We start from the raw sequence: 14,222 nt of genomic DNA, 5'->3' as shown, positions 1-14,222 counted from the left end.
TTGTGCCGGCTCCAGTTTCCTGCGGTTACACTGTAGCCCTGTAAGTTTCTTCCTTTTCAAGTATATGTCCAATTACCGTTTGGAGGTTACTGTTGAATCAGCTTCCACCAACTTGCTGTGTTCCCAAAGAAAATCCCCGCTATTCCAAGCACCTCACCACCGGAATCTTTTGTTGTCACCCATCTTAAATCTGTGCCAACTGGTTACTGACCTCACGGCCAAATCTTGCTGGCTGCTATACGAAACCCTTTCATAACTTTGAACATCTCTATTAATTCTCCCTTTAACCTTCTCTGCTCTTTTGAAAATAGGTACAATAGCACAAATTACAAGAAAAACGCCACACCTAACTCCTCAATAAGGTGGCAGTAGTCAATCCGCTCCTGAGGGTTCAGTGAGGATAACTGGAATCTGCGCTGAATGTGCGTTTCTTTGGCATTGCTCTCACCCACAGCAACCTGGAAGTTATAAGCAAAACATCAGCAGATTCAGTTACTTCGATAAACTAAACTGAAATGCAGCAAGGCATACTTTATTTTTCATTGTTCCTTGGGATTTTCCAAATTGAGATGTCAGACGTCTCATGGTTTAGGCCTGCCTATGGCTCAGCTTCTGATTTCAAGCTCTGGTGAACATGCAGTTGTTCAGTTTTGCGGTTTTCCTTTTTTGAGACAAGAGACATCACTTCAGGTACACGAAGCACCATTGATCAAACGAAGGCTAGATGTTGATTGCCATAGTGGCACAGCATAATTGCGCAAATTGAACCTTCTTTTGGGTGGGGGAGGGCAATTGAATGTGAATTCAAAGATATCCTTTTGAAGGGTGAAAAGCTAGCAAATTGCAAAACTGAGGACGCCCCTCTTGCCACAACAAAGCAAAAAAGAGTTCCGGTTTGCAAACAAGTTCTGCAAAATGGTACAGGAAAGCACTTCTAATGACACTTTAAATCTATTGAACAAATGCAACATCATGAAAGAGAAACTTCAACAAACCTTAAAACTAAAAACCACTTAAAGTTTAGATTCAGAAAGTGATGCAGTGACATTCTTGCCGTCAGATGAACTTCAGCCCCTGGGTTTCGCCCTTACTCACCACACCCTCCCCACTCTCAACGTAACACATACATACACATACAGTTTCCTGTACTGTTACAATAAATCCCATATGTTTTCCAGACCTGTTCTTTGGGTTGTGGTGCCACAGGAGGTTTTGCCAGTGGAAATGCTATACTTGGAGCCTGAGGTGTAGGGGTGAGGCGGTCATCCTTCATTGGAACGTCACCATTTGTTACAGTAAGACACTGTGGAATTTCTGATATAGAAGTAGAATTAATATCAGAGATTGTTGCACGTAAACACTGCAAAATGCACAAACACATACATTGCCACTTTCTTGTGTTGGTTTACTTTTTTGCACATACAACCTTGCTCCGTCTTTGAGTACAGCTTTTACAATGCATACAAATAATATTGAAAACAAGGGGCCCATTTTGACCAGGTGCTCGATCCTCCCTCAGCCCTCACTGTAAATAGGACCTTGTTCTGAAGCTGAGCATTATTACTTTTCAAAAAAGAAAAAATTCAAATAGTGAGGAAATAGACACAGAATATAGGGCGAGCTCAGGGTTAGTTCGACATCCACACATCTCGGGAGACGGTGGACTGTTCCCAGGATAGAATTGAGTATGTGCGCCTCAAAAACAGAGTTAACATTTCAGGTCTGTGACCTTAGTGAATGGTGACCATTCTAATGTATTTGTCCCTCTCCACAGATGCTGCCCGCCTGACCTGCTATGTATTTCCAGCATCTGCAGTATTTTATTTTGCACGCTTAAAAGCAAAACTGGTTGAAAAGTATTAACAAAGTTAAGCAGCTCCAAGGACTTCTATTCATTGGCATGTTTAAACAGTGAAGTACAGAAGTTATTAACAATTTCAATAACAATAACAATTTCAGAAAGCATTAAACTTCACGGAGGACTTCGGAAAAGGTGTTAAATGTTGCAGCACAGAAAAAGGATCAAAGTACATTTGGGAATAATTGAACATACCTATCGCAGCGATTTCTGAATCAGTTAAAGAGTCTTTGTGCTTTGTATTTATTTCCTCTACTTGCTCTGTATTTTTCGGAAACTGCTCAGAGTACTGAGAAGGGCTGCCTGGCCACTGCAGGTTATTGGCCAGCTTGGCTCGCTCTTCCCTGGCTGTTGGATCATCCCAAATAATCTGTTCATTCTGTGATGGCTCTGTATTGACATCCACAACTGTTGAATGTGAGCGCCTAAAAACAGAATTTTTGTAAAATTAAGTTGGAAGTCCAAATGCAATTTGTGCTTTTAAAATTACGTTTTTTGGCTCTACTTCAGTTACTGATACTGTGCATTCCACTAACAAAATTAAATAAGAATATTTTTCATCCAAGTAGAGTACTGTAGTCAACAAAAATGAATCTTTCAGGAATCTGTAGAAACATTTCTATACAAGGGACACGATCTAACCAAATGGGAACTATGTCCCATAGCAAGCACGTTTAGTCACATGTTTCCCAGTTCTCACAGTCACTATCTAACGTGACTCTGGTTAGATATGGCACCTCAGTAGGGAATGCCCCGACGAGGCTGAACCTAGCCGTTTGCAGTACTGAGGAGCTCCACTCGCCGGAACACCTCAGTGTAGCGAGAGATCCGGATGCCAATTTAAATGACGTCCCGATCTGTCGAGCCCTCACGCAACCACCAACCCCACCAAACTCACTATAAGGGGGCAATGGATTTGATCACTGCGTTCCTCTGGTTTGTCTTCAGAAAGATGGTTCTCGCTGGCAGCCTCTTCTTTCCTTCCTTCTCTGGTCTGGTCAAGGAATTTGGTGCACGTGCGTATAACGCCACTTGAGATGGACAACTGGGGCGGCCCAGGTGACCTGTGAATCGGGCATCAATCGGATCATTGGACATTGAAACTCCCTCTCAATACCCCACTGGCAAAAGGGTACATGAAGTGGGAAAAAGGTGCAAAGCCAAGGGGGGATAAAATAGGTACTCCTTGGCAGCGAAGACTCGATGTGGGAGGCGACATTGACCAGACCAGAGAAACGCAGTGACCGAATCCATATCCATAATTTACGGGATAATTATGTGTTAAATAAATATTGTTGAACTTGAATTTGTGTTTGTTCTTGTTATTAAAGACACCTAGGTAAACCTTTTAATAAGTAAACTGGTCGAAGGTTTCTGAATTGGGCAGATACAGGAACAATCTGTAAAGCTGGATTTCGACCATGTTTAAAAACATAATGAAAGAGAACAGATGAAATTTAATTCTCACTGGCTCGGCATAAAGTACCATCTGAACAAAGTGCAGAAAGATCCCACCTCATGTTACAGTTGGCAAAATGGTAGGTCTGAATTTCCCTGATAAGGTTTCCCAAATTGCACAAAATTACGTTAAAAATGCTCTGATTTATAAATTTATCAAAAAAGGTTAATGCGTTAAAACTTAAAAAACTTCAATTAAGAAAATGGCCATAAAGACAAAAAGGCCCATAGAACACCTGAGGGATTCCAGTGCTCTACTACGTCCTGAACGAACAGTGCCATCAGCTGATGATGGGGAGTATTCCAGAACTCCTCTCGAAATGGCTCCACGGTGTCCTGCTGACCTCTCCAATCTTGTCGCAGACATTATTTCCTGTAACTGACGCTGAAAGTTCTCTCTCATTTCAGAGGTTTCTGTCAAATCTGCAAGAAGGATTGAATATGTGAACCAAAACAAATCTGAAGTATTCTGTAGAGGAAGTAGTTTTTTGCCCCCAAAAGGGGGTGGCATAGTGGTTAGCACTGCTGTCTCACAGCGTTAGGGCCCTGGATTCAATTCCAGCCATGGGTGACTGTCTGTGTGGTGTTTGCACATTCGCCCTGTGTCTGCGTGGGTTTCCTCCAGGTGCTCCGGTTTCCTCCCACAGTCCAAAGATTTGAAGCTTAGGTGGGGTTAAGGGGATAGGGCTGGGGAATGGGCCTATGCGGGGTTCTCTTTCAGAGGGTTGGTGCAGACTTGATGGGCCGAATGGCCTCCTTTTGCACGGTAGGGATTCTACGGAAAATAACAAGTCAGAATACAAGGATAACCCAGGTTACCAACAGAAAGAACTGTGTACTCATTCTTCTAAGATGTTTTAGGTTTTGCGTCTTTCCCTCAGCAGCACCCTTTCTGGGATTTAAATGCCAGAGGTTTAGGATATTTATTTATCCTGTGTGTTGCTGGCAATGCTGATTGACAACAGGGCTCCTGGGACTATAATGATTGTGGGAACCAAGGAAGGTTAAGGATTGGGAAAAAGACAAATGGGGAAGGAACATGAATTAGAGTAGATGAGTTAAAGAGAGAGAGAAAAAGAAAAACTGGGTTAAGAAAGAGAACAAAAAGAGACACACACAAAAAGGAAGGAGGATAAAATAATTGAAATACTAGAAATTGGCAACATTTGCTGTTGGAATGAGATTCGATAGTTTCAACCGTTCCCATTCTGGGATGGAAGGATTGATTGGCATTGCAGCAACATAAAGTTTCTCAGTAAAAAAAAAATGTACTGTCAAGTACAAGCCCTCTGGTGAGTTTAATGGTATAATGAAAAAAAAAACTTCATGAAACTTGGACAGGTTAATGGCGAGCTGTCATTTTCATGAGCCTAATGTTGCAAATCATCCAGGAACACGTGGCAATTTGCAATTCACTGGGTATCTCTTTCACACCACAAGTTACTGTACCAATTGTGAATAATGTGGAGTGCCATTAGGTTTGTCATTATTTTGGCAGCAGATTCTGGGCCTTAATCTTTATTTGCATCTCCCAATATCTACAAAACATGTCTATGTACTCCAGAGTGAACATGTCAAGCCAATATTTAGATGTTTGCAAAGAGACATCAGAATTTCCAATCCCCTCTATGCTGCCGGTCACACTGCAGCATTTATTTTTAATTCTCTCATGGCACGTGGGCATCAGTGGCAGCATTGTTGCCCATCCCTAATTGCTCTGGAGAAAGTTGGCAGTGAAGGAATACCACAACAATGCAGCTAAATCCTAGGATCATGGCATGCTCTTGCTGCCACAAGAAATCTCCAGCATTGTGACTCCACAGAATCTATGATATTACACCATTGTATGTAATGGGCTCCATAGATGAAGTAAGGATAGATTTACATTGTTAATGTAAAATTGGACAGGTGTGAGGGATTCCATATTCTTTTTAAAAAAAAGATAATTTAGAGTGCCCAATTCATTTTTTCCAATTAAGGGGCAATTTAGCGTGGCCAATCCACCTAACCTGTACATCCGTGGGTTGTGGGGGTGAAACCCACGCAGACACGGGGAGAATGTGCAAACTCCACATGGACAGTGACCCAGAGCCGGGATCGAACCTGGGACCTCAGCGCCGTGAGGCAGCAGTGCTAACCACTGCGCCACCGTTCTGCCCGGGATTCAATATTCGAAGTAGTAATAAAAATTTGGAAATTTATTCAAAGATTGTTTGACGTAACACATATGCCATATTAGTGGTTATAATGAGGTCCTGGTTCGAGCCCGGCCCCGGGTCACCGTCTGCGCGAGTTTGCACATTCTCCATGAATCTCATCCCCACAACCCAAAAAGATGTGCCGGGTAGGTGGATTTGCCACGCTAAACTGCCCTTAATTGAAAAAAAAAAAGAATTGGGTACTTTACAATTTATATTAAAAATAAATTGATGGCAGCTCTCATGACCTCTTCCCACTGAGGGACGGGACATTTAGAAATGGACAAATCCTGGTGCACAATGTCATAAAAGCAAAAAGCCCCAGAATTATATTAGCCCCTGCTTTGAAGTACTATTTATAGTCATAGCACATAAAGGCTCAAAAGCATTCATATGGCGTTTCTGTATCCTATTTTAGTTCATAAGTTAGCCAATTTAAATTATATGGGTTAGCTGCTCTGTTCAAATAGGAAAGACATTATACAAACATGCCAGGGTTACATTTTCAATGAATGTGGTCGATAAGTCAGCTGGTTCGTAATTACCTTGACCTCCTTCATTTCGATCCTTCTGCAGAGCTTTTTCATCTTTCGACTGTTCATCATTTTCACTTTCCAGTTCCTCAGCCACTGGCACAGCACAAGTCTGTCAAAAGTGACAGTAATCATTTGTTTGCATTGGAAAGTAGTTTTAAATAAAATCACATTTAACTTTCATCTCACAGCTTGGTTTTGTTTCTAAAACAAAACAAATAGTAAAAAGTCACGAGTCTGTTCGTTCTTGTCAGCATAGGGCAAGCATGTTCAAATCCTGCAGAAATTCACATAAATCATGTTTTAAAATAATCGTTCATTGATAGATTAATCTGTTATTTGTGATACAGTATCAAGTTTTGAAAAGCCAGGGCAAAAATTGTTTCTATTACGGCAAATAATCCAGGAAGGTAGACACAACCAAACAAATACAGCATAAAACAGAACGACTGAATATATAACACTCCTCAAGGAAAAAATAAAATTGCATTCAAAGTAGTCTCACTCACTACTGCACAGAGGAGAGTTGGCATTTTTGTCTCAGTCACAGGTATTTACTAACATTTGATGGCGAATCAAAATCCAGAAAGACAGAGAAGAAACACAGAACAGTCTGCATCTACTGGAGTTTATAAGAATGAGAAGTGACCTTTATTGAAACATCCAAGATCGCGAGGGGACTTGACGGGTGCATGCTGAGGGGATGTTTCCCCCTTGTGGGAGAGACTGGAACATGGTGGACACGGATTACTAATATGAGGGGTCCGATTTAAGACAGGTAAGATTTTTTTCTTCCTCAGAGGGTGGTTAGTCTCTGGGATTCTCCTCCCCAGAGAGCAGTGGAGGAAGGGCCATTGAGTAATTGTAAGGCTGAGTTGGGTAGATTGTTGAATAACAAGGGAGTCAAAAGATATAGGGGGCAGGCAGGAAAGTAGAGTCGAGGCCAAAATCAGATCAGCCATGATCTTATCAAATGGTGGAACAGACTGAAGGGACTGAATATCCCACTCCTACTCATGATTGGTATGTTCATATTATGTTGGTACTGAGGGGCATACGTCCAAACTGGCAAGGCGATGTGCTCAAATTCATATGAACAAGACATTGTCATTCAAGCTCGAGAACCTATTCTGCCATTCAATTAGATCATAGCTGATCCATTTCTTAATTCCATCTACCTCCCTTCACTCCATAAGCTGCAATACCATTACCTAATAAAAAACTAACAATAGTTTTGATTACCCTTTTCACACTAATATGTGTATTCAGACAAATCAAGTAAGAGATCGCCTTCAGCAATAACCCTACAAATTCCCATCCTGTTCCTATATATGAGGGTATGTCCCATACTGGAATGCCAATTTGTTTTACCGAAAGGCACCTTTAAAATATGCTTTTCCTTCAATGCCTAAAGCAATCCCAGCTGGGAGCATGGCAAGTTTTAGAGCTGATTAAAGAGATTGCCTTACCTAATAGCTAATTGGTTATTTCCATACAGATTGTACAGATATTCTGAGTGTTGCAGTTTCAACTTGCTGCTTTGTCTTTTTTTTTTATAAAGTATTTTTATTACAGTTTTGCAGAATTTTTCATAATAAAAAGCAGTAACCATAACAAAACAAACGAGACTGAACATTAACATAGTGCAAAAAGAGAATATACAATAACAATTAAAGAGACATTACCCCACGCGACCCAGTCTTCCCACACCATCCCAATGAAGCACTCACCATCCCCCCCCCCCCCCCCCCCCCCCCCACCCCCCACCAAGTTGACCAATGGCGGCCACCTCCGAGAGAACCCTAGCGTAGACCCTCTCAAGGCAAACTTTATTTCCTGGAGGCTGAGAAAACCAGCTATGTCGGTAATCCAAGTCTCTACACTCGGGAGCTTCGGGTCCCTCCACATTAATAAAATCCGTCTCCGGGCTACTAGGGAGGCAAAGGCCAAGACGTCGGCCTCTTTCACCCCGAACTCCCGGGTCTTCTGACACCCCAAAGATCGCCATCTCTGGACCCGGCACCACCCATGTGTTAAGCGCCCTGGACATTGCCCTCACGAACCCTTCCCAGAACACACTAAGCTCCGGGCATGCCCAAAACATGTGGACATGGTTTGCAGGGCTGCCCTTGCACTTCATACAACTGTCTTCTACCCCAAAAAACTTGCTAATTCTCGCTGCCGTCATGTGTGCCCGGTGGACCACCTTAAATTGAATTAGACTGAGCCTGGCACATGATGAGGAGGAATTAACCCTGCCCAGGACCTCTGCCCACAGACCCGCTTCCAACTCCTCACCTAGCTCCTCCTCCCACTTGCCCTTGAGCTCCTCCACTGGCGTTTCCTCCACCTCCTGTAGTTCCTGGTAGATATCTGACACCCTCCCCTCCCCCACCCAGGTGCTGGTGACCACCCTGTCCTGTATCCTCAGTGGCGGCAGCTTCGGAAAGGCCACTACCTGTTTTTTCAGGAAGGCCCGTACTTGCAGATATTTAAAAGCGTTTCCTGGCGGCAGATTAAATTTGTCCTCTGGCGCCTTCAAACTGGGAAAGCTTCCGTCTATGAACAGATCCCCCATCCTTTTGATGCCTGCCCTCTGCCAGCTCTGGAACCCACCAAACCTGCTGCTTTGTCAAGGCACTGAGTAATCTCCGACAACTCTAAACAGGCTGTGAATGACTTCTAGCTCCACAGCTCTCCCATGTCGGATATATCCATGAGAGAAAAAAAACTCCTAATTAGACTGAGCGGCTGGAGATTTCTGACTTTAAGAATGGTCTAGTTTATCAGCAAACAAACTTTTATTCTATATTATACATTTATTCATTGGCTGTTTTCAGGAAGATGGTGAAGGTTCGAGGAGTAACCCCTCGGCCAAAGCTTCAATCAGGTGAACAAAAATAAGCCTGATTGGCCCAGAAGTATAATTTAACCAAATAACTGTGTTAAAGGGTGCTTTTATGCAAAGAAATTAGGTCAACACTATTTAGAATCTGAATGTCTAAGAATGTGACTTCCAAGGCAGGATTATTACAAGCTTGCACAAGTTCCTAAACTACATTGTTGTAAAACATTAAGGAATCAGAAAGGAAAGAGATGGCTGGAAAGAACTGCTTGCATGAAAACAAGGAATACAGGAATATATTTCTGAGGGACACAAAAAAAAACCCACACTACTCTTTGCTGGCACAAACTGAACTTTTTCCAAATAAAAGTGATGAAATCTCCAAGACTGCCTCAGCTTCTGAGCCAAGTACGTCACATCTGATATTTTAGTGTTGGATAATACAAATGCAAAAAAAACTGCTGGTGCTGGAAATCTGAAATAAAAGCTAAAAATGCTGAAAATATTCAGGTCTGGCAGCATCTGTGGAGAGAAAGAGAGTTAGTGTTTCAGCCCGACAACTGTTTCTAGTCGAGGTTTGATGAAAGGTCATTGACCTGAAACATTAACTCATAGGAACTAGAAGCAGATATAGGCAATTCAGCCCTTCAAGCCTGTTCCGCCATTAAATCAGATCATGGCTGATCTCTTCCTGCTCTCAAATCCACCTCCCCACTCGTTCTCCATACCCCTTTAGCCTGTTTTTAAAAAAATCTGTTTCTCTCCAAATGTGGTCTTACCTGCCATGCACTTCCAGAAACTCTTGGTTTTTATTTGAGAGTTGGCCATTATATTGGGCATAGCAGCTACAGTATGTGCCAGATGGATGACACAGTCCCAGTGCAACATCCTTGAATTGCTATAGTGACTATTCATAGAGCTCGCGTGTTGGGACAAAAAATCCCGCAGAGGTTAGATTTGAAGTTTCTTCTGCTTCATCCCTCAAAATAAAAATCATATTTGTTTTCCATACAGTATTTTATTATCAAAAGGCATCTTGACAATTTAGTAGGTTCATGTATCTATAATCAAAAGTCCCTAAGCCTGGTTGCTACTGCATCAGAGGTTGGTCACAAACTAAATGTTGAAAGATTAGGGAATGATTCTGAGAATGGACAGTATTTGAGAAAACACACAGCAGTGCAGATTCAACCCAGTGTATAGCATGGCGAACCATCCTAATCTGGACCACTCCTAGCCAAATGTCTTGGGCTGCAAAGTAAGAAAGATATTTTCCAAGCTTGGAATCCATGTTGTAGCAACTGCGCAGCTAACCACTTGAATACAGGGGCTGCAAACATGGTTTGGGAATCCTACCTTGCTGGCATAGTTGGCTGATAGCTTATGCTTTGTGGGGAATAAAGGCAGGAAAACAATATTTTTGTTATAACTGAGGGTGAAACAAAAAATTTAAGCATATGGTGCGGAAACATGACAAACAATTGGACTTAAAGGCAATTCATTAAATCCACTTTGAGCAGGAGTACAAAGCATATTTTAAAATATAAATAATTAAGAAGAGGTCTAGAGAACAAGGGGAAAAGTATCCTTGTATCTTAAGCAAGCTTGTGAAGTGGCAGATTCGTAAGATATACAAGTGCATCAATAGGATGTGCATTTTTTTTGACCTTATGAGTCATGTTGTTTCAATACATCTACAATATTCCAATGATAGTGCTTAGGCTCCTGTGAAACCACGGTAAACATCAGAAACTTCACTCTTGGGTCTCAAACAACTCTTAAGAAAAGACATGGGAGATCTGCCAGCAAACGTACTTTGAAATTTAAATAATTCCTGGATATTTACAGCTGAAACCATTGTTCTCACTGTGGAATGGAATAAATCAGTGCTGTTTGTAGCACCAACGCACAGAAACTCTGTATTCTTACGATACCTGATCATCTCGGTGTCTTGCATCAGATGGGCACATGCGATTGGGCACTCTGGTTTCTTGAACTGCACTGATATCCAGACTCATATTCGGATTGTACGTGTGAGGATATAGAGATTCAGGCACCTTCTTTTGTTCATCAGCACACTGTGTATCAAAGAGTTCCAGACTTAGTAATCTAATTGGCAACTTATTCAGAAAGTATAAAAACTGTTAATGGGCAAGGGGTTGGATGAAGAGGTTTGAGAGGGGGCTTGCGGAGGCTAAAGACAAGCAGGGACCTATAGGAACACATGGCCGGTTTCTGGATTATAGGTTTCGTTAAAGCAGCAATCACACAATGTCTGATAGCTTTGGAGTAATAAATCAAGGACATTATTGTCTAAAGGAGCAATACAAAATGAGCAAATTGTTGAATAGCCAAAGTTGAACTACTATCTCCAGATTTAGAATTCCAAGTTGATAACGTGCACTGTAAACCTGCCTGGTGTTTTCTATTTCTCACAAAGCAGTTTACGACAGAGCTAAGCCAAGATTCTATAATGGGTTTTACATGTTTAACAACAACATTCATAATGTCATTTTCATTCAGAAAAGCAAACAATTGTATCAACTAATTACATTAGTAATGGATTACAACCCGAGGTTAACAGGAGTATTAATTATCTTTCTGGAAGAAAAACAAATTTGCTAAAAAATAGAAAGATAATTCAAATGCGGACGCCACGGTGGCCCCAGGTCACTGTGGAGTTTGCACATTCTTCCTGTGTTTGCGTAGGTTTCACCCTCACAACCCAAAGATGTGCAGGTTAGGTGGATTGACCACTCTAAATTGCCCCTTAATTAGAAATAAATAATTGGGTACTCTAAATTTATTTTTAAAAAAAGATAATTCAAATGCAATTAAATCCACTAGTTGGGAAGCTGGTAATATTCCATAGAATTCCTGCACTGCAGAAGGGGGTCATTCAGCCCATCCAGTCTGTATCAACCTTCTGAAAGAACACCCTACCTAGGATCACTCTCCCGCCCTAGCCGTAACCCACCTAACCTACATATCCTTGGACACTAAGGGGCAATTTAGCATGGCCAATCCACCTAAAACTGCACATCTTTGGTAACACGAGGGCATAGATGCAAGGCCATCAATAAGGCACCTGCAGGATAATGGCTACCCTGATCCGATCATTGCTCACTATATATCGCACAAGCTCATGAATAGGCCCCAAGGTGGTCACTTTCAGTCCTGAAAAATGCCTATTCTAAATCAGATTACCCTGGAAAGGGAAGATGTCTCAAAAATGCAAGCATTAGCAACAAGAGTAGTTTTCTCTACCAACAGGATGCTGCCGTCAAGCCAAAGAAATGTTCTGCCTATCACACAAATGAGCTGGTATATGAATTTCTGTGACGGTGTGATGCCAGGAATGTAGGCTGTACGTCCCAACGATTGGCAGATTATATCAAATCGCACTTCCCTTCTCCTGTTCGCAACCAGCAAAGTACTGGCTATCCCCAATCAGCCCGTGCTTGTGAAACTTAAAAACAGTGTCCAGCATTAGACTTGATTCAGCGACTGCACAACATTCACAAAACAATCCTGATTTTGCTCAGAATTAAGACTGAAAACCAAGATTGTCGGTCAGGCTCACAGTGTGATTTACGTATGCTAGAAGCCACATATATGCACACACAGGCCGCTGTCTGTGCAAACAGAAGAAACGTGCACAGATTGCACCTTTTTCATCTGAACAAAAGCCGAGGGAACAGCGATTCCCTGGTTCATTCCCCAGGGTAGCGCCTTGACCAGAGTTGACCTGCCCGATTTGAATTTGAACAAAGCTGTACAGCTAACTACTCCATGCTGCATTCTCCATGGCAACACCTCCACCAATCAGAGTTTACGTGCTTTATCTTTATACATAGAAGATTGTTTGTGACTTAGATTTCCCTCATCAGGAAAAATGGTTGAAGCCAAAATCTATATTAGCTTTTAAAGGAGAAAAATAAAAAATTGAAAGGGTTTGGGAACAGGCAGAGGATCAAGCCAGCAGCCAGTATCGGCTGTAAGATTTTATGATTCTAGTGATATAGTTGATCTTTCTAACAGCAAAGGGAAAGTATTGTCTCTACTTAGATGATAATAAGGCTCCCATCGATTGCACCTGATCCATGCAATAAAATTGAACTGAAACATAAATGAAACGAAGAAAGTACATATGGAAGATCAATAATATGTGATCAACAGTTAATATAAGAACATGAGAAATAGGAGTAATAGGCCATTTGGTCCTTTGAACCTGCTATGCCCACTTAATACAATCTTGACGGATCTATCTCAATTCCACTGTTCCGTACTATCCCCACATTCCTAATTCCTTTAGCATCCAACAACTACAATGAATAGAAGCTTGGAAACCTTGAGCTGTAGGTCTTAAAAATAACTTTGTACTTGGCCCCAGACTGAGAGCTACATTAAAGGGTGAACGAGCACCTTACCGCAAATAGCCAGTACTCAGAGACAATGTGTATGCCCTTTTCTTTGACAGACTTGTATTCCCGATTGTTGTCATTCTGCCGCCCCTGATAGATGAAATGGGTTACCGTTTCATCATAACTCCACCTGGAAGCACAAATGAAAAGCTAAGTTGCAGCGCAAAGTTCATTTTAAGCTGACTGATGTGGGAAAAATCTATATTGGCAGCTGTAAATCAATACCTGTAGTCTGCTCCAAGGGAGGCTGCAATCGCATTCAAATCCCCCTGTTTCTTACCAAGCTTCTTACTCACACAAATGACTACATCAGCCAGGACTTTAGCTTCTTCCTGTCAAAGATTGAAAAACAAAACAATGTAAAGATGTAGTAAATGCATTTCCTTTTGTATTGGCTAGATTTACAGGAGGGAATTACAAAACATAAAAGATAAAAGTCCTCCAATCTGTAGAAAATTCACTTGGTTTAAAACAGAACTCATTCAAATCGATATATCAAAGTACTGATAGAGATTTGTAACACTTCAGCATCAATAAGCAAAGGTGCAAAACAAATTAGCTATTTCAAGTCTCCTCGCTTGCTGCTGCCCCAAAAGGTTTACTGTAGTAGACAAATCAGTTAATATGCTTGTATGGGCGGCACAGTAGCATGGTGGTTAGCATAAATGCCTCACAGCTCCAGGGTCCCAGGTTCGATTCCGGGCTGGGTCACTGTCTGTGCGGAGTCTGCATGTCCTCCCCGTGTGTGCGTGGGTTTCCTCCGGGTGCTCCGGTTTCCTCCCACAGTCCAAAGATGTGCGGGTTAGGTGGATTGGCCATGCTAAATTGCCCGTAGTGTCCTAATAGTAAGGTTAAGGGGGGGGGGGGGGGGGGGGGGGGAGTTCTTGGGGTACGGGTATAGGGTGG

The 14,222-nt window shown here is 42.0% G+C and overlaps 1 protein-coding gene across 9 annotated transcripts in view; it reads right to left on the bottom strand.

Annotated features, from left to right (window-relative positions):
* The window catches only part of topbp1 (DNA topoisomerase II binding protein 1), a 79,346-nt gene that overhangs the window by 15,896 nt on the left and 49,228 nt on the right, over positions 1 to 14,222 (bottom strand). For 8 of the 9 annotated variants that reach the window (XM_038796674.1, XM_038796676.1, XM_038796673.1 and 5 more), the window contains 8 exons: positions 13,542 to 13,648; positions 13,323 to 13,446; positions 10,827 to 10,970; positions 6,060 to 6,159; positions 3,553 to 3,739; positions 2,054 to 2,283; positions 1,181 to 1,314; positions 347 to 458 (listed from right to left, as the gene is read on the bottom strand). In XM_038796674.1, coding sequence (XP_038652602.1) covers positions 347 to 458; positions 1,181 to 1,314; positions 2,054 to 2,283; positions 3,553 to 3,739; positions 6,060 to 6,159; positions 10,827 to 10,970; positions 13,323 to 13,446; positions 13,542 to 13,648 — 1,138 coding nt within the window. The remainder of the gene's footprint in view (positions 1 to 346; positions 459 to 1,180; positions 1,315 to 2,053; positions 2,284 to 3,552; positions 3,740 to 6,059; positions 6,160 to 10,826; positions 10,971 to 13,322; positions 13,447 to 13,541; positions 13,649 to 14,222) is intronic. The other variant, XR_005460612.1, reaches the window with a different exon arrangement.

The sequence above is a fragment of the Scyliorhinus canicula genome, chromosome 5 (assembly GCF_902713615.1).
Source record: "Scyliorhinus canicula chromosome 5, sScyCan1.1, whole genome shotgun sequence".
NCBI classification, from domain to species: domain Eukaryota; kingdom Metazoa; phylum Chordata; class Chondrichthyes; order Carcharhiniformes; family Scyliorhinidae; genus Scyliorhinus; species Scyliorhinus canicula.
This window is presented reverse-complemented; position numbering and strand designations above follow the sequence as displayed.